This window comes from Erigeron canadensis, chromosome 9 (assembly GCF_010389155.1).
Source record: "Erigeron canadensis isolate Cc75 chromosome 9, C_canadensis_v1, whole genome shotgun sequence".
Taxonomy (NCBI): Eukaryota; Viridiplantae; Streptophyta; class Magnoliopsida; order Asterales; family Asteraceae; genus Erigeron; species Erigeron canadensis.
Genome location: NC_057769.1, coordinates 3705729 through 3726590, shown reverse-complemented (window position 1 = coordinate 3726590; position 20862 = coordinate 3705729). Strand labels below are relative to the sequence as shown.

Here is a 20862-nt window from a genome sequence, read left to right as displayed (position 1 = left end):
ATCAATATAACTCATAAAGATGTAGTTGTGCAAATAAATGTGAAATCAATATTTAAACCCATCAAAATTAGAAAAAAAATCTATAAAAAAAATTTAAAAATCGTTACAATCTAGAAGTTATCAATACTTTACGCCGATACAAGGCCAGTGAAAATAATTCGATCTTGCTCTCACCACTTATTCGTTCTCGAATAATCTCAACTGATAAAATTTGTTCGTTCATCTAGTTTAGTTTTTTTTTTTTAAAAAGAAAAGTTTAATCGAATATAAGAGGTTCTTTTCTAAAAATAGTGAAGTCCAGAGCCCATGACCCAAAAGCCCACTAAAAAAAACACAAGGGCGGGAATAAAAAGGCCTTTATCAAAACTATTTTCAATCATCCCGCCAATACACATTTTATCTTCCCGCACAAGCCTCATTTCCCACTCACTATATAAACCCCCACTCTCGTTCATTTCCCCCAAATTTCAAAACCCTAATTCCCAAAAATTCAAAATTAAATCCCCAAAAACCAATCAAAAATCATGTTGGAATTAAGGCTAGTTCAAGGCAGTCTCTTGAAAAAGGTGATGGAATCCATCAAGGATTTGGTCAACGACGCCAATTTTGACTGTTCGGCGACTGGTTTCTCGCTGCAAGCCATGGATTCAAGCCACGTGGCGCTTGTTTCTCTACTGCTTAGATCTGAAGGGTTTGAACATTATCGGTGTGATAGGAACATAAGTATGGGGATGAATTTGAATAATATGTCAAAGATGTTGAAATGTGCAGGAAATGATGATATTATTACTTTGAAAGCTGATGATGGTAGTGATACTGTTACTTTCATGTTTGAATCCCCCAGTAAGTATCTACCTATATCTATATATCTATTTCTATATCTATATTCATGTAATATGTATGTGTCTTTTATTTTATTTATTTATTGCATTATATTTGTTTCATGATATTGATAGTTACGATTTATGAATTTTGTAGTTATGGTTAATTTTATAGTATTAGATCTGAATTATTTGAAATGTTATGTGATGGTTTATAGGTTTATTTTGTCTTGTTTATTGGAATAAATTATTTAAAAATGGGAAATTATTTGGCAGTAAAATAAAAGGTTGATTATAATGAATGGTCAATAGAACTAGGCCAAAAATGTATACTTAGAGGGCTCCCATTTGGTAACCGATGCATGCTGCTTTACACTTGGAAACAGACACCATTGGCACCCTCATACCTGTTGGGTAAATCGGTTTAATAACTTAGAATTGATACACATCTATTCACATAACTTAGAATTTCATAGAATTAGGACCCCAAAATTGATTATGAGAGAGTAATGAATTGTAAGAATTCTAACTTATGTGAATACAAGCTTTTTTAAAAATAATTCATGGGTCACCCGTGCGAAATTATAGAAGATGTATGAATAATTCAATAATATCTTGTTTTTTAAATTTGATGGATTTCGTGTCGTCTCTAGAAGCATGCATCTAGTAAAGCAAGATGTATATATGAATGTGATGGTTTTATACCATTTTTTTCTTCATATGGTTTAAGACTTTAAATCATATATCTATTTGATATTACCATTATTTGTTATTTCTAGCTTTTGACTTTCTTTTACTTTGTGTATTACAGCTCAAGATAAGATTGCTGATTTTGAGATGAAGCTGATGGACATTGATAGTGAGCATCTTGGCATTCCTGAAGCAGAGTATCATGCCATTGTTAGGATGCCTTCATCAGAGTTTGCAAGAATCTGTAAAGATCTTAGCAGTATTGGTGACACAGGTAGTTTCTTTACTTGATTCGGATGTCAACTATATATTAGTATTTACTATGCTACAGTATCATCTTTCTTTTTATATTTAGAACTGAATATAAATTCTAATGTTATTGTTTGTTGTTTGTAGTTGTTATCTCTGTCACTAAGGAAGGTGTCAAGTTCTCAACAAGGGGTGATATTGGAACTGCAAATGTTGTTTGCAGACAGAACACAACAGTCGACAAGGTATTTTTTTGTAGTCATTAAGACCTTGATTTTAGCCCAGCTACCTGTGACGGATTAATTTGGATTTGTGTTCACTTTTTAAAGGGTTTAAAGCTGCTTAATGTCTTCTTTTTAATTTTTTAAATCTTATAAATCTTATTTTTTTTAAAGAGCTGAAAACTGTTACTATAAACTGTATTGTGTTAGCAATTCATAGTCTGGGAATATAAAATCAATATCAGGAACGAATTACGGAATGTTCAACTTGACTTGTGATATTCGCGGTAGTCTTAAAGGCTTTAATGCTAGCCCATTTATACGTGATGAGTTAGTTTGGGCTGTTTTCGTCTTGATAAGTTAAAAGCTGCTCAGTTCTTCTTTTAGTGTTTAAAGCTTATAAATTGTTTTGCTTTGAAGAGCTGAAAACTGTAATTGGAAACTCTATTGTGTTATCAATCATAGTCAGTGGGAATATAAATTTGAGTTCAAAACATATACTATGGAGTGTTCTATTTGACTTGGCTTAGCATGTGTTGTGCTTTACTAATATATTATGTCAACCATAACCTGTCTTCAGCCATTACACAACTCGTGTGACCCACTTATCTAATTATCTTATTTTATCTGGCAGTAGTTGGTTTCTTTCAAGTTTGTTTTATTTATGGTTTATTGGTTTTAGCTTGTATGCTTACATGTATGTGCAGCCAGAAGAAGCTACTATTATTGAGATGAAGGAGCCTGTTTCTTTGACATTTGCGTTGCGGTACATGAATTCTTTCACCAAGGCTTCTCCATTGTCAAACACTGTCACAATTAGCTTATCTTCAGAGCTTCCTGTTGTGGTCGAGTACAAAATAGCTGAAATGGGCTATATAAGGTTCTACTTGGCTCCTAAAATTGAGGAAGACGATGAAGAGAATAAATCTTAAATATTTGAGGTAGCCAGATTATATCTGGTTATGTTATGACCAAAGAATTTGTAGTATGTGACACTCTTTTATAGTTTAGATTTCATTCTGTTCATGTTGCTATATTTGAACAGTTCTGTAGGCTTTCATTGTTTTCTTGTAAACCATCTTTTATTAGTTTGTTTTCTGGTTCATTGATCTATAATCATGTTTTGCTTTTACTGAGTTCAAAACTGGAATGAATTGTATCCATAATTTCGAGTATTTAAGCTAATGACGAGTTGAATATACAACTCAAGTTTTTGCTTATGAACTCGAGTATTTAAGCTAATGAGTTAAATATACAACTCAAGTTTTTGCTTATGAACTTGTTGATCCATTCAAAACTCTAAAGAAAACTAAACTTAATTTCTGTGTTAGACTGCTAGTCATTCACTCCATTCAAACTTCATTTTTCTTTGGAAAATAAAAATTATTTTCCCCGGTTTGGTAATTATACTTGGAGTTGGAAGGCCAGACTTGTCACATGCGATCCTGCTGAAACAATACAAACTCTGCTATTCAGCTTGACACAACCTCCTGATTCAAATCTTTTTGTATGTCAATTTAGTAAACCAATGCCATGAGCCCTTACGCTAGGCTGCTAGCCTTATCGCTTTGTCTTTCTAGGTTATTTCTTCCAGTATAAGCAAATAGTTGACATTGTAAAATATAGAAGGCAATCTAGTTAGACTAGAGATCATCTGGAAACAGGAGGCAACAAATGGGCTAAAATGATGAGAGTAATATGCTTACAATCTTTTCTAAAACAGGGTGGTTCCTGAATTTCTTTGTAACAATCTTTTCGGAATTTAAGTAGTTTCCTTGATATATGTCACCAGTGAAAGTTCATCTTCATAACGTATCTATAGCTCAGTGGAAATTTAACAATCTTTTATATATTCCTGCTTAAAAGTAGTTCAGTTCCTGCAAACAAAAATAAAAATCACAAATGAACCTAGCCATGTGATTTAGTCGTTAATTATCAAGTACAATTGTGCAAACATTCGTACCCTACATTTGAAACATCTACTATAGTCTATACGGGCCAAAGTCACCGGGTGATCAAACAAAATACACACATCGGATAGTTGACAGCCAGACACATCACACACGCTCCAACCTCACTGGGTCGTTCATATGCTGGAACAGGAAACAACTACATAATGTCCGTGTCAAGTGTCAACCATCAACGCATATGTGCTTCAATATCAAATAAAAGACTAAGGCTAAATGATATATTTAGATCTGGTTAAAATATCATTTTGTGTTAATTATAAAAATTGTCCCTGTCGTGATACTTTACTTGCAGCTTTCGTCCCTAACTTTTATAAAATTACAGTTTTGGTCCATTTTTTTTACTCCGTCAACAGTTTTGGTCCTAACTCCTAACGTCCGTTTAAAAGGTATGCATGTGCCAAACACTTGATGGGCATTTTTGTCATTTCACTTGTCACATACTTACATACCGTTTAATACCCAGATTTATCAATATTTCTGATCCAACCCAGATCTATGATTTTAGATCTATTTATGTTCATTACACCTACCAAATGTAACATAAAAATGCGCAGATTTAGCATCCCCCCCCCCCCCACACCCACACACTCTATCTCTAGTCAACACATACACCCATCAGAAATTCTTTTGCTGACAACTAATCCGGTGGTGGCTGAATGGGTTGAAGAAAAAGAATACGAGTAGGTGTGGGTGGTGGCCGGATCTAAAAATAGATTGCGATGGATTGGTTAGCATCTGGTCAGAAATTGAACAAAGATTTATATGATTGAGCTTTCGGTTGTGTAGTTTTATGTATTTGCGATTGAAGGAATATATAGATGAAGTTTGGTGGCTTTTTCTTCCTCATTTTCTTTCTCCCTCATCTGTACTGTCTCACTTTCTCTTATTTTTCTTCTTCACAAATCCATTTCATTTTTTCTATCAAGAAATTAAAAATGGTTAACTCTAGTTGTGGTTATTTTTTGTGATGTGTATTTCCTTTCCTTTACAGTATATTTATGCAAATTTTGTAATAAAAATTAGGGGTTGATTTTTGTTTATAAAATATAATTCTTATGAATGAATATTATTAATTCTTTTCAATGGATAAATGGTAGTGAAGAAAAAATTAAGAAATATAAATTGAGATAGAAGAATAGTATGAGATTGGAAATCAAACTCTGGTTTTTTTTTTTTTGTTGTCCATGTATCACAAGTATCTATACATCTTGTTTTTTTTTTTTATTATTTTCTTATCCATCAAATCACATAGTAAATCTTAGGGATTTTTTTTGACAGATTTGATGTTCTGATATATGATAATGATGGTCTGATATTGATTTTGTTGATCAATTTACTTTGATTATCTGGTAATTGACTTATTGTTATTTTAATTGTTTATTAATGTTGATGATTAATCTGGTATTCATTTTGAAGAAAGTGGCTACGTGGGGGTATTGGGTTTATTACGGGGAAGAAGATAAGAATAAACTCTGATATTAAAGATCTGAGAAAGGAAATGAAATGACAAAAATACCCATCACGTGTTTAGCACGTGCATATTTTTTAAACGGACGTTATGGGTTAGGACCAAAACTGTTGATGGAGTCAAAAAAATTGGACCAAAACTGTAATTTTTGAAAGTTAAGGACGAAAGCTGCAAGTAGAGTACCACGACGGGGATGATTTCTGTAGTTAACTCTATCATTTTTCATAATCAACCAATAAGTTGCATATACCTTCTATTACAAGTTGGAATATCTTTTGTTTTGCGTCAACAACCCTCTCATTTGTTACTTACACACTAAATTATAAGGATGATCCTCAATGTTTAAATAAACTAGGTTTTTTAGGGTGTATTGGTTTCTCATACCTAATTTTTGAGTCGAGACGACATTGTGTTGAATTGTCTAGTTTTCCGGTTTTTCCCGTTTTAACTAGTTTTATGTTATTTGTTTTTATATAAATAGTTTACTTTTATGATGATGCGTATACTTTTAACTTTTTTTTTCTTATCAACGTTAATACTCTTTTTTTTTATTATTCTTATAACTACTTAATTGCTATTATTATTTAATGAATGTAATTATACAATTTCTTCGTTGAGTGTTAATGAATTTTACATACAGAGTACTTTTTATAGATAAAAAATCACAAATCGGATTTTTCTCTCAATCGGCCCGGTTAAAAACCCAGATTTTAAAGCGTTGAAATTTAGACAATACTTACAATCACCAAAAACATCATTCTTTCTTCTTCATCTTTCTACCCCAGTAACAAGTTTAGCAACCTTAAATATTATTTAGACTACACTTAGCAACCTTAACTATCGTATTGAAGATGCCGGTGAACTCGTTTAATAGCGGTTGCATTTTCTTTCACTTTGTGTTCACTTAATGGTAGGTTCGTTGATTTTTTTGTTGTTGTTGCTTATTGTAATGTTCATGAATCATATTCCAAAAGGATTCGTATCTTTGTTGATCGGCGGTGGCGGGATCCGTAGAGATATGAAAATAAGCCCGGGCCAACAATTCTTCATCTTCGCCACTCCAAGCGATCGGGGGTGCTCTTGTGGTTAAGGTAGTTTTTTCGCCTTCCTACCACCAGGTGGAGGTGGCGCCTCCACCTCATCACTAGAGGTGTCTTGCACATCGTCATATGGCTCGTCGGTTGCACTTGGTCATCATCATCTTCAAGAAACGTGATCGTGGGTTCGGTAGGAGGAAATTGAAATTAGCCCGTGTCGAACTGCACTCGGAAATCCGAGGTCAACAATTGAGAGATGTCGTCAACGACGTTTTGGTTTTGACTAGAAGAACCACCGAAATCGTATTGTGGTTCGACGATTCTAGGAAGTTGATTTCTTGGTGCTGTATATGTTTTTGATTTTTTTTAGTAGGAATCGTTTTCAAGAATATTTGTGAAAGAGATGAGTAAGAAATATATAGAAAAAATGTAAGTATTTTTAATATTTTTAATAAGTGAGAATGAATGAAATATTGAAAGGTATATATAGTAATAAGAATAGGGATAAATTTTGTAAATTTTTATTTAAAAAAACGGACACATTTGGCCAAAAATAAGAATAATAAAAAGGCTCCCAATGTTCACATGTCAGCTTCCCAACGTTCACTTGCATCGACAAAAAATAACCGATGTAACTTGTCAAACTTGCCGTTAAAGTTGTCGATGCATGTGCTATAGCTTTGCCAATTAGCCGATTCTAGCCGATGTTTTTTGCCGATAGAACAAGCCGACTACACCCTTGTCCCTTCCAACCACCAAAAACATCATTTTTCTTCCTCATCTTTCCACCCTAGTAACAAGTTTAGCAACCTTAAATACTGTTTAGACCACACTTACAACCACCAAAACCAATATATACACTATCAGGACGTGTTTGGTTCACATAATATTTTTGGAAGGAATGAAATCTTTCGAAAGAATTGGAATCTGAAGGAATGGAATTTGACGGAATGTTTTTGAGAGAATTCAAGTGATTGAAGGAATGAAATTCCTTTTTCCATTCCCAATGAATAGATATTCCATCAAATGATAGAATGTTTACATTCCTACGGAATGAGATTCTTTTTTTTTTTAACAACCAAAAGCACTAAGGAATAAAACTGAATTTCCAATTATATCAGATTACATCATATTATGTGAAACAAACACGACCTCAGTTTCTTGTCAAGGGTTTGTTAAAAAAGAGTTTGTTATCATCACCACTCATCATTATTTTTCCTTAATGTGGAATTTACGATATTGAATCAAGGGTCTATGCAAGTAATTTTAAAACGTACGTTTTAATTTACCATAAAAAAGTATTATCAACGTCACTTGTTATCTATCTTATATTTTTGTATAAATTTAATTGTTGACATAATAATGATATATTAAAAAATTCTAAATATTTATATATGTATTAAGTTGTTATGTAAAAATGAAAGTAATAAAAATATTGAAAATCTGATCCAGATTCCTTAAACATTTTTCAAACGGCTACTTAATATTAAATCATTAACTTAATGTTTTATTTAACCAATATACATAAAATAAAATAAAAACACAAAGATCACATTCTCACATGGTTGAAACTTACAACATGTGCTTGCTAGTGTGCACTGTTGGACGGCCAGACGGACTTCAAGCAATTATAAATTCTATTTGTTAATTTCAAAAACTTAAATTATAATGCCTGCACTTCACCTCTAGTTAAATTATTTAATCATAGTTAAATTATAAAGAATAATATTAGCTGGAATCCAGATACAAAAACAAATATCTATAAATCTGTGAAAAAAATATCACATCTGTCAAAACAGTTTTTCAACCTTCAGATCAAAAAAATCTTAAATAATCTCATCCATCCATTCAAATTTTTTCAAATTATTTTCATTTTGGAGCCATTTAAAAAATTCAACCTATAGATACACAATTCTGTCTCTATACAACATTATACATCTCCCTATCTATATAATGAAATGACTAAAAAACAACAATTTTCACTCTCACTGTAAACCCTAACCGCTAACCTATCTCTCTCTCTCTAAAAATCACACTTTCTCTCTCTAAAACACACGTCGGAAAAATGAGAGAAATCCTACATATTCAAGGAGGACAGTGCGGAAACCAGATCGGGGCGAAGTTTTGGGAAGTAGTGTGTGCGGAGCACGGGATCGACGTTACCGGAAAGTACACCGGAGACGCCGAACTTCAGCTTGAAAGGATTAATGTTTACTATAACGAAGCGAGTGGCGGAAGGTTTGTTCCACGCGCCGTGCTTATGGATCTGGAGCCAGGGACTATGGACAGTCTCAGATCTGGTGCGTACGGACAGATCTTCAGGCCAGATAACTTTGTTTTTGGACAATCTGGTGCCGGAAATAATTGGGCGAAAGGTCATTACACTGAAGGCGCTGAGTTGATTGATTCGGTTTTGGATGTTGTTAGGAAGGAGGCTGAGAATTGTGATTGCTTACAAGGTATATATATCTGTATCTGTATCTATATTATATCAATACGTTTATGTTTTGTAGTTGATGATAAATCAGTATTTAATTTTGTTATTTTTTCATCAGTTGTTTCTAATCTGATATATAAATGATAGATCTGTTGGTTGTGCTAGTTTTTGTGTTATATATATTTGATACATATATTTATATATCTATTGATGATTATATTGCTTAATTAGTATAATTTTTGTGAAATGTTTAGATGCTTATATGAGTTTTATAATTTATATATATGTTTAAATAGTTTTTGAATAGTTAGTTTGGGATAAAGTGTTTGATGCTGTGATTCGGATCAGAAATGATAGATCTAATGCCTTGCTTTTTTTTGATTAGAAGTAGTTTGTTAGTTATTTGTGTTTTGATCATTATGAATTGGAAATGGTAATATTTGAGTTTATTTTGAAGTTTGTTTAAGTTTGAATTGGGACGGATCTAAATAATTACTAGTGTCAATGTTGCCTGAATTTTACATTTTGTTGTAATGTCTCTTTGATTATAGATTTGGATTTTTTATTTTGGTTTGAAGATTGGTTCGAATCGTTCTGTACTGATTTAAATTGAGGGATCTTTAAAAGCCATGTCTATCTTTATGCAAATTTGCTTTTTGAACACTTGCTTGTGGATTCCAATACATTAGATATTACATAATATATGTATATTTGGTTGGAGATTTATGGAAACGATAAGAAACTGCTGATACTACGGAGTATGGATTTAGAATTTGATAAGGTTTGTGGACAAGTACATGTACGTTGTGTAGATAAAGTTATAAGCTGTGTTAACTCATTTAAAAGTTTCATTTGCTTTATTTGCCTTTTGTTTTTTCTGGATCAATATACGGTTGTGTGTGGACTCACTTAGAGGTGTGTTGGGAAGATGCTAACTGTAAATGATGTGCAGGTTTCCAGGTCTGTCATTCCCTTGGAGGTGGAACTGGATCCGGGATGGGAACCCTTCTGATTTCAAAGATCAGGGAAGAGTATCCCGATCGAATGATGATGACCTTCTCTGTATTTCCATCTCCCAAGGTTTCAGACACTGTTGTTGAACCGTACAATGCTACATTGTCTGTTCACCAACTTGTGGAAAATGCTGACGAGTGTATGGTTCTTGATAATGAAGCATTGTATGACATTTGCTTCCGAACCCTCAAGCTTACCACTCCAAGCTGTAAGTAATCAAAATCTTAAAGTCTCTTTCATATTTTATGATAAGTATATCACTATCTAGTTTACTGACTTTACAATATTTAATGCAGTTGGTGATTTGAACCATCTTATCTCTGCAACAATGTCCGGAGTCACCTGCTGTTTGAGATTCCCTGGACAGCTCAACTCTGATTTGAGAAAGCTTGCTGTGAATCTTATCCCATTCCCTCGTCTCCACTTTTTCATGGTTGGGTTTGCTCCCCTCACCTCCCGTGGTTCTCAGCAATACCGAGCCCTCACTGTACCCGAGCTCACCCAACAAATGTGGGACGCAAAGAATATGATGTGTGCTGCTGATCCACGCCATGGACGTTACTTGACTGCCTCTGCCATCTACCGTGGTAAAATGAGCACTAAAGAAGTTGACGAGCAGATGCTTAATGTCCAAAACAAGAACTCCTCATACTTTGTCGAGTGGATCCCTAACAATGTCAAGTCAACTGTATGTGACATCCCGCCAACTGGTCTTAAGATGGCATCTACTTTCATTGGAAACTCAACTTCTATTCAAGAGATGTTCAGGCGTGTGAGTGAGCAGTTCACTGCTATGTTCAGGAGAAAAGCTTTCTTGCATTGGTACACTGGTGAAGGTATGGATGAGATGGAGTTCACTGAAGCTGAGAGCAACATGAACGACTTGGTGTCTGAGTATCAGCAGTACCAGGATGCGACTGCTGATGAAGAAGGTGAGTATGAGGAGGAAGAGGAATATGAAGAGGCTTAAAGGACTATCTCAAAGGAATGAAGTGTATTGGTTTTATGAGGTTTCTGAATTTTGGTTACAACCAGTGGTTGTAAGCTGTATTGCCATTTTTATCCAAACACTGTAGTAAAAGAAGCCAATCTAGTAGTGTTTTGCTTTAAACTGATGAATTTGGTGTAATTTGTTTCTATTTGGATAAGTAAGTTTTCGTTCTTGTTTAACCTTTTTTTGGTGATCTTAGTTGGCGTCGATAGTCACAACTTCCTTGTATGGAACTTTTGTTTGACATTCTCCGCAGCACTCGTAAAATGTTCACATCTAATTAAGTTTAAAAAAAAGGATAAGAAAGCAATCTTTAGATGCTACTCGTATTTCTTAATTAAGCGTTTTATTCAATTGTAAACGTTCCAGAAAGTTGAACAAAATACGGATGAACGTTACAAACAAAAATAAAGATGAACGTTACAGATGTTGGACACTCTGACTGCTCTTTTCTCATGGACATGAATCATGATGTTAGTTTGCAATTGGGAAATGATAATCCTCCTAATTTCTTATTTTTTTAAAGTAAGAGATTATATTTCACAACCCATCATATTTTCCTCTATAGTATTTGTCCATAGCTGAGAGCTACAAATACTTTGGCCGGAAGTTGCATGTTTCCGGTTATGAAGTTAGGAAAGTCAACGTACAAGTATTTTAGATACATTAGTTTTACATGATCATATCATTTTTTTGAGCAGGATGTTGGGAAGGTCTACATAGAAACTTGTATATAAATGTAGATTAAGAGAGAAGTATGACAATTGTGGGTCCAACTAAGTTGGGTATTGATTTAACCTAGTCCGGGTACGGTAGAACTTGACTATTAGATTGTTGTATAAGTAATGGGGGGTTTGGTGGTGGAAAACGGAGATGGGGATTATTAAATCGTGACAAACCCCCAACAATCCTAAAATTATACTTAATTGCATTCTTAGACATAGTCTGTAAGAACGATCCTGGTCTTATATATTTGACATACTCAGGTCCACCCCCGTGAGTGAGTATAGTAAAGAAGTTAATCTTACATTTATAAATTTAAAACTTGTTTGAATATTAAGTAATAAATCTCGGTCATCAATCGGCCTGGTTAAAAATCCATACTTTAAAGCATTGACGATCCATATGTGGTTTGCACATATTTCATTAATCGTTTCCAACTTTTTGAAACTACCCTATTAGTTGCGATTTAACTTCATGGTTCATTAAAGTTGTCTAACGTGCATCGTTTCTGTCATTCTTTTCGTGTAGTGCAACCTTTTATACTATTCAGACTACACTTACAATTACTAAAGAACAATATATACAATCTTAATTTCTTGTCAAGGGTTCGTTAAAAAAGAGTTTGTTAATTTCATTTATCATCACCACTCGTATGTATTATTTTTCCTTAATATGGAATTTATGGTATTGAATCAAGGTCTATGTAAGTAATTTTTGAACGTTTTAGTTAGACTATCACAAAAATAGTACCAACGTCACTTGTTGTCTGTTTGTTTCATATTTCATATAAAACTTAATTGTTTATATAATATTGATATATTTTAAAAAATATATAATTATAAATATTTATATGTGTAATAAGTTGTTATCTTAAAATAAAAGTAATAAAAATATTTTAATTCTGATCCAGATTCCTTAAACATTTTCCAACGGCTACTTAATATTAAATCATTAACTTATTTTTTATATTTAACCAATAAACATAAAATAAAATTTAAAAAAAAATAACACAAAGATCACATTCTCACATGGTTGAAACTTACAACATGTGCTTGCTAGTGTGCACTGTTCGACAGCCAGATGGACTTCAACATATTATAAATTTCATTTTTAAATTCAAACTTTTTAATTATAATGACTACACAGGGTTGAGGACCGGTTGGGCTAACCCGTTGGGAAGTACCGTCGCCGACCATGCGGGTTGGCCATTGGGTTGAATGAAGCGGGCTTGTAGATAGCGAAGGGTTGGAATTGGAAGAGGGTTGGTCAAATTTGAACGTTGGAAAGTGAGGGAAGCCATTTAAATGTGACTGTCGCATATAAAAACAATATCTATCTATTTTTATTCTCTATATATACATTATTATTTTTTAACTTAAAACACAACCAAATCTACACCTTTATCACATATACCACAATTTTTATATGGATTCATGGATAGGGAAACAACAATAAAAAAAACTTAGCTAGTGTTTCACGAGGTTGGGGTCGAGGCGTATATCGACCTCATCTTGAAAGGCAAATACAATATCAACAACAACATCAACAACAATCAAGCTCACAATACTATATCCCCGATCTACTGATTAGCCAACCTTATGTTCAAAGGCAATCGGATTCTCAACCAATATACCATTCTCCTCCCCCTCCCGCAATAAACTAATACGTTGTGTGCCAAATGGCCTATATAGATCTCGAAAATTTTGATCCGTTCGACACCTATCGCAACCCAACACCCATTCTTGACGACGACGATGATGAGACCGTTCCCGAAACACAAGAAGCTCCATTTGGTAGATTTGTTATATGGGGGAAGAGAATATGAGGCTGTTAGGCATCTAAGTTGGGTGAAAAACTCTCACATGCCATTTTTTGAACCATAAAAAACATGGGAGCCCAAACATTTATTCAAAATATTAAAAAATTAGTGTGTGAGGTTTTTCACCTAAGTCGTGTGCATAAAAGCCTGATACTCACTTTTCTCTTGTTATATTTATATTAATACGTGTTTATTTATACTTTTTTAATCTATACATTTATATAACTGTTATATGTTATATAATTGTTACACCTTTTTAATTGTTATATGTTCTATTATTTATACGTTTTTTAATTGTTATATAATTGTTACACGCTTTTAATTGTTGTATGTTCTATTATTTATATGCTTTTTAATTGTTATATATATAATTGTTACACGTTTTTAATTGTCGAAGAAAATGTGGTTCAATAATAGGTTTCAAGAAGGAAATTCTCAAACCGAGCGGATAAAAACAAAGGATTCCGGATGAAGAGGTGTCGTTAGCTAAGGCGTGGATTCATATATCAACATGTAGACAAGTCAGTAATCAACAAGGTCGGGATAAATTTTGGCAACGAATCTTGGATCATTTCACAAAGGAATTGGGTGGCACAACTCGATTTATGGATAACATCAACACCAAATGGAGCGCATTGAATAGTGTAATCAATGGATGTTACATCCAAGTGGTACGTTCATTATATACGTATATATACTTTAATTACGTGCATTATATATATGTATACTTTAAATTAAGTTGTGATTTATATTGAAACACATGTTATGGATTGCATGACAAATAACTTTTGTCTTACCTAATAATCATATCTCTCTTTTTTTTCTCCCTTTTTTAAAATACAAAAACGTAAAAATATAATTCAAGATGTCGTTACCCAGCCACATTCTTTGACCAAGCTTGATTTTAGATTAAAAAAAAATAGTTACAAAAATTATGTAATTCGAGATGCCATTACCCTGCCATACTATTTAAACAAACTTGTTTTGTAAATTTTATTTTCAATTAAAACATACATGCTTAATATGGTACCTTACTACTTTCCTTTATAAATTGTGTTCTTTTTAATCTCGTTCATTAATTATATGTTTCAATGAGATACCTTCCTTCCTAAATTATGTCTTTTATTTTCAATGAAGAGATTAAATGTTAAATATATATTTGAGCTTAATACCATGTCGGTGACCGGGTTACTCGAAAACAACCTATTTGCCCCTTTTCACCAAAAACTATCCATTTGACCCGTGAACCCACTTGACCCAAAGTCAATCCGTTACGGGCTGACTCGATAGACAGCCCTAATAATTAGGCATGTCTATACCCGACTCAACCTGAAACCGACATGAAACCAACCCGAAAAAAACAAGTTAAAGTTGTGAAATCTTGACCCGCCAACCCACTAACCTAATTAAGTTATATAATGTTTTTAACAGGTTGACTCATTAATCCATTTGACTTGCAAACTGACCCATTTATCCTGAAATCAACCCGTCAATCAATAACCTATATGAGTTGTTTAACCTATATGACTTTGTAGAGAAACACGTATCATTAAGTTAAAGACTTTTTATTTAATATTATAACTTTAGATAAAAAAAAATGTATATGATATTAACTCATATAATGTTTATTTTAGTGGGAAAATAAGTAATTTTTGTTAGATAAATAAATCGTAAATCTAAATTAATTAAATTTTTTAGCTAGAAACAAAGTATCATTTACTTTTTGATTTTTTCAATGTAAAAATGAATTGTAGGAACATGATTTTGTGATTGTTAAGTTATATTGAAAGATTTAATTCGTTTGGAATTCGAAATATACTTATTATAATTTTCTTTGGCATTACCTAATATAGAATGACATTTAAAATAGTTTCTAAAAATAAGTTCAACCAATTAGAATTCAAAAAAATAAAATCTTCGACCAATCAGAAGCGAGAGAATTCATTTTTTTTTTCTGATACCGGCAATATATATATAATTATTTAGTTATAGTTAAATTATAAAAAATAATATTAGCTGGAATCCAGATAAAAATCAACTAAATCATTGAGAAAAGGAAAAAAAAATCACATCTGTCAAAACAGTTTTTCAACCTTCAGATGATCAGATCAAGAAAATCCAAATGAATCTCATCCATCCATTCAAAATTTTCAGATTATTTTCATTTTGGAGCCATTTAAAAAATTCAACCTATAGATACACAAATCTGTCTCTATACAAAACTATACATCTCCCTATCTATATAAGAAACAACAGTTTTCACTCTCACTGTAAACCCTAACCGCTACCCCTATCTCTCTCTCTCTAAAAATCACACTTTCTCTCTCTAAAACACACGTCGGAAAAATGAGAGAAATCCTACATATTCAAGGAGGACAGTGCGGAAACCAGATCGGGGCGAAGTTTTGGGAAGTAGTGTGTGCGGAGCACGGGATCGACGTTACCGGAAAGTACACCGGAGACGCCGAACTTCAGCTTGAAAGGATTAATGTTTACTATAACGAAGCGAGTGGCGGAAGGTTTGTTCCACGCGCCGTGCTTATGGATCTGGAGCCAGGGACTATGGACAGTCTCAGATCTGGTGCGTACGGACAGATCTTCAGGCCAGATAACTTTGTTTTTGGACAATCTGGTGCCGGAAATAATTGGGCGAAAGGTCATTACACTGAAGGCGCTGAGTTGATTGATTCGGTTTTGGATGTTGTTAGGAAGGAGGCTGAGAATTGTGATTGCTTACAAGGTATATATATCTGTATCTGTATCTATATTATATCAATACGTTTATGTTTTGTAGTTGATGATAAATCAGTATTTAATTTTGTTATTTTTTCATCAGTTATTTCTCATCTGATGTTTAAATGATAGATCTGTTAGTTGTGCTAGTTTTCTGTATCTATATACATGATGATTTTTTTGCTCAGATGCTTCCAGTTGTTGAATAATTAGTTTGGGATTAAAATTGTTTGTTGTTGTAATTCAAGTCAGATACGATAGATCTTTTGCTCTGCAGTTTCTGTTTGTATCGCGCTCATGATTATGTATCTGATTAATTTGAAGTTGCTTGTTAGTCATTTGAGTTTTAGTTATTAGAAGTTAGAAATGGTAGTATTTGAGTTCATTTTGAAGTTTGTTTATGTTTGAATTAGGACAGGTTCAGATCTAAATGGCAACTACTGTCTATGTTGTTTGATTGCTACATTTTGTTGTTATCTCTCTTTGATTATCCATTTGAAGTTTGTAGGGTTTGAATGTTGAGTGTATAGATATGAATATTTTATTTCGGTTTAATTCGTTTTGGTATTGAGGGTTAAGATATGAATCTGTTAAGTATTGGTTTGAATGTCAAGGGATCTTAAAAAGCCATTTTTATGTTTATGCATAATTAGTTTGTGAACATCTCTTCTATTGGTTTGAATTTGTTGAATTGTGCTTCCTGATGCCAACACGTTAGATATTGCATAATAAAAGCGTGTCTGGTTGAATATTTATGAAAATGGTAAGATGCTGATGCTATGGAGTATGGGTTTAGAATTTGATAAGGTTTAATTTGTTATCAAAATTTGAATTGGTGGACTATAAGTACATTGAGTAGGTTAAATTATAAGTTATGTATATTCATTTAGAGATTTCATTCTCTTTATGTGGGTCGTTTTCTTTCATTTCACTGGATCTATATATGGCTTTGTGTGGACTCACTTAGATATGTGTTGGGAAGATGCTAATTCTATTTGATGTGCAGGTTTCCAGGTCTGTCATTCCCTTGGAGGTGGAACTGGATCCGGGATGGGAACCCTTCTGATTTCAAAGATCAGGGAAGAGTATCCCGATCGAATGATGATGACCTTCTCTGTATTTCCATCTCCCAAGGTTTCAGACACTGTTGTTGAGCCGTACAATGCTACATTGTCTGTTCACCAACTTGTGGAAAATGCTGACGAGTGTATGGTTCTTGATAATGAAGCATTGTATGACATTTGCTTCCGAACCCTCAAGCTTACCACTCCAAGCTGTATGTACTAAAATCTTAAAAGTCTGTTTCACATTTTATGATTGATTTATTAATATCTAGATTTACCGACTTCACAAATTTTGATACAGTTGGTGATTTGAACCATCTCATTTCTGCAACAATGTCTGGAGTCACTTGCTGTTTGAGGTTCCCTGGACAGCTCAACTCTGATTTGAGAAAGCTTGCTGTGAATCTTATCCCATTCCCCCGACTCCACTTTTTCATGGTTGGGTTCGCTCCACTCACCTCTCGTGGTTCGCAGCAATATCGTGCCCTTACTGTACCTGAGCTCACCCAACAAATGTGGGATGCGAAAAACATGATGTGTGCTGCTGATCCACGTCACGGGCGTTACTTGACTGCTTCTGCCATCTACCGTGGTAAAATGAGCACAAAAGAAGTTGACGAGCAGATGCTTAATGTCCAAAACAAGAACTCCTCATACTTTGTCGAGTGGATCCCCAACAATGTCAAGTCAACTGTCTGTGACATCCCACCAACTGGTCTTAAGATGGCATCTACTTTCATTGGAAACTCAACTTCTATCCAAGAGATGTTCAGGCGTGTGAGTGAGCAGTTCACTGCTATGTTCAGGAGAAAAGCTTTCTTGCATTGGTACACTGGTGAAGGTATGGATGAGATGGAGTTTACTGAAGCCGAGAGCAACATGAATGACTTGGTGTCCGAGTATCAGCAGTACCAGGATGCAACTGCCGATGAAGAAGGTGAGTATGAGGAGGAAGAGGAATATGAAGAGGCTTAAAGGACTATCTCAAAGGAATGAAGTGTATTGGTTTTATGAGGTTTCTGATTCTTGGTTACAACCAGTGGTTGTAATCTGAATTGCCATTTTTATCCAAACACTGAAAAGAAGCCAATCTAGTAGTGTATTTTGCTTTTAACTGAAGAATTTGGTGTAATTTGTTTCTATTTGGATAAGTATTTTTTCGTTTTTGTTTAACCTTTTTTTTGGTGATCTTAGTTGGCTTCAATAGTCAACTAAGATCCATGTATGGAACTTTTGTTTGAAATTCTCCACAACACTCATAAAATGTTCACACTTAATAAGTAAGTAAAAAAAAGCACAAGAAAGCAATCTTCAGATGCTATCTAATTAAGCGTTTTATATAATTTTAAACGTTCCAGAAAGTTGAACAAAATACGGATGGACGTTAAAGACCTTAGACACTCTGACTGCACTTTCTCATGAACATGAATCATGATAATTTGCCATTATATTAGCCGAGAATATCAGTAGACTTGTTTCCCTTCTTCATAAGTTCCTCTGGCAGTTATAGCACTTCATTTTCCTAGCGCAGTTTTCACTTGATCCATTTTTAGCATTCTTTGGCAACATGAAACTACTAAATTTGCAATTGCCACTTTCAACTTGATGCCATTCATCATTCTTTCCTTTAGATTTGTCCCAACAAGCTTGTCGATATCACTCGCAAGGAGAGGGTCACGGTACCAATGTGGTACACCGGACTAAAAGGTTCCCGGCCAGTTACCTTCTTCTTTTGTATAAGGAGAGAAGTTTGATTAAACGAATAAAGGAATAAATCAACCTAATTGGTATGACATGTGAAAAAATCAGAGGACAAGATTAGGAAAAAGAATTAGTTCATTCCACATGTCAAATTCCTAAGGTTTTAGGCATATCTTTAGGCACACCAATTAGGTTCATTAATCATTTTCCTTTTGGAAAGGATAATGATAAATCAACCTAATTGGTATGCCTAAAGTTGTGCCTAATTGTGATTGGAAGAGAGAAACACTTTAATAGAAAATATAGATATAGACAATGAGATAATTTATAGGGAAAAGTGAATATAAGGTTGTCTGGTACGTAAATTTAAGTGTGAAAACCTTCACATACAAACTTTTTATTTTTTTTGATTAATAAATAAATGCTTGGGCCCCATGAATTTTATGGATTAAAAAAACAAATATGTGGGTGTTCCATATCTAAGCTTAGATACCTAATAAGGATAATGATAAATCAACCTAATTGGTATGCCTAAAGTTGTGCCTAATTGTGATTGGAAGAGAGAAACACTTTAATAGAAAATATAGATATAGACAATGAAATAATTTATAGGGAAAAGTGAATATAAGGTTGTCTGGTACGTAAATTTAAGTGTGAAAACCTTCACATACAAACTTTTTATTTTTTTTGATTAATAAATAAATGCTTGGGCCCCATGAATTTTATGGATTAAAAAAACAAATATGTGGGTGTTCCATATCTAAGCTTAGATACCTAATAGTCTTCTATTACCATTCCCCATATAATATATATGTAGGTTAGTCCCGTGCGTTGCACGTTTATCTCTATATAACATGTTTCGCTAAAATGTTAAAATGAAAGAGGCGCGATACAAGTAATAATGTGTCAAACTTCTTCGTCTCCTGACATAAGTTCCAACGTAGGTTGTTTACATCTCAATCTCCCAATACACCTGTCGTTGTATTGGGATCCAAAACATGTGGAATATGACATTGATGTTACTTACTTTAGTCATTTTTTTTTATCTTGCCACCAAACATTCAAGACCCGAACTCTTACATTTGTATTGCGTGTCTTAGATGCTAATGTTTCAATACATAAAATCAAAACATAACGTAAACGAAGATACATAACTTAAATATGCAATTAAGAAATAAAAACCAAACTCCAAACATGTCTTTTCTTTTGTTTGAATCAAATAAGAAACACAAGTTTTGTTTCTTGCCAAAAGGTAACTTGTTTATTTTAAAAGAAATTTTGTTTTTCTTCTCACCGACCAAAAAGTTCACAAAACTAAAGAAAAAAAATGCCTTCCTTTTAATTGATTTGTTTTATCTCTTTCTATTTCAACGCCTATGATCCAAAATAATCAATGGATATATATATATATATATATATATATTTCTAATAAGAGTTAATTACATATTTCGTCCGTAAAATTGACAATTTTTGCTAATATTGTACTAAAGTGAAGTATTACACGAATTATCCCTAAAGTTGTCAATTTTTTTTCAATTTTTACACCGCAACCAAACAACGTCTATTTAGACCATTAAATGAGAGACAATTTCGTCATTTCAATCCAAAATCCCACCACGCACTACTCACCTAAAAAATCAATTACTAAATCGGCTGCTGTTAATAGCCACATATCTTCACGCTTCTTGAATAAGTTGAACCTTGTTGCCGAAATTAATTACTAAAGCCCGCACAGAAAATCTAATAAACTCTCTTAGAAATTCAGTCGTAACATGAACCCGACCTTTCTCGAATCAAGTTTTTCCTCTGTACCCGTGACTCAATTGTTAACGTCATCTAACAACTTCAATCAAATTATAAATATAATATTATAAATTAGCCAAAACTAAAAAAAGTTGTTTGCAACCTTGTCATCTTTGTCTAC

At 33.4% G+C, this 20862-nt stretch overlaps 3 protein-coding genes across 3 annotated transcripts; all 3 read left to right on the top strand.

Moving 5' to 3' along the window:
• Nucleotides 1–399: 399 nt before the first annotated feature.
• On the top strand, nucleotides 400–3117 carry LOC122581942 (proliferating cell nuclear antigen). The gene is made up of 4 exons (XM_043754270.1): nucleotides 400–843; nucleotides 1633–1785; nucleotides 1908–2005; nucleotides 2689–3117. The coding sequence occupies exons 1-4, from the start codon at nucleotides 525–527 to the stop codon at nucleotides 2911–2913; spliced, it is 795 nt and encodes a 264-aa protein (XP_043610205.1). The 5' UTR covers nucleotides 400–524; the 3' UTR covers nucleotides 2914–3117.
• Nucleotides 3118–8422: 5305 nt separating this feature from the next.
• Nucleotides 8423–11077, top strand: LOC122581352 (tubulin beta-2 chain-like). Its single transcript, XM_043753571.1, has 3 exons — nucleotides 8423–8915; nucleotides 9846–10115; nucleotides 10204–11077. The coding sequence occupies exons 1-3, from the start codon at nucleotides 8522–8524 to the stop codon at nucleotides 10875–10877; spliced, it is 1338 nt and encodes a 445-aa protein (XP_043609506.1). The 5' UTR covers nucleotides 8423–8521; the 3' UTR covers nucleotides 10878–11077.
• Nucleotides 11078–15701: 4624 nt separating this feature from the next.
• On the top strand, nucleotides 15702–18410 carry LOC122583029 (tubulin beta-2 chain-like). Its single transcript, XM_043755465.1, has 3 exons — nucleotides 15702–16180; nucleotides 17180–17449; nucleotides 17539–18410. Exons 1-3 carry the CDS (start codon nucleotides 15787–15789, stop codon nucleotides 18210–18212), a joined length of 1338 nt encoding a protein of 445 aa, XP_043611400.1. The 5' UTR covers nucleotides 15702–15786; the 3' UTR covers nucleotides 18213–18410.
• The last annotated feature ends 2452 nt before the right edge of the window (nucleotides 18411–20862 follow it).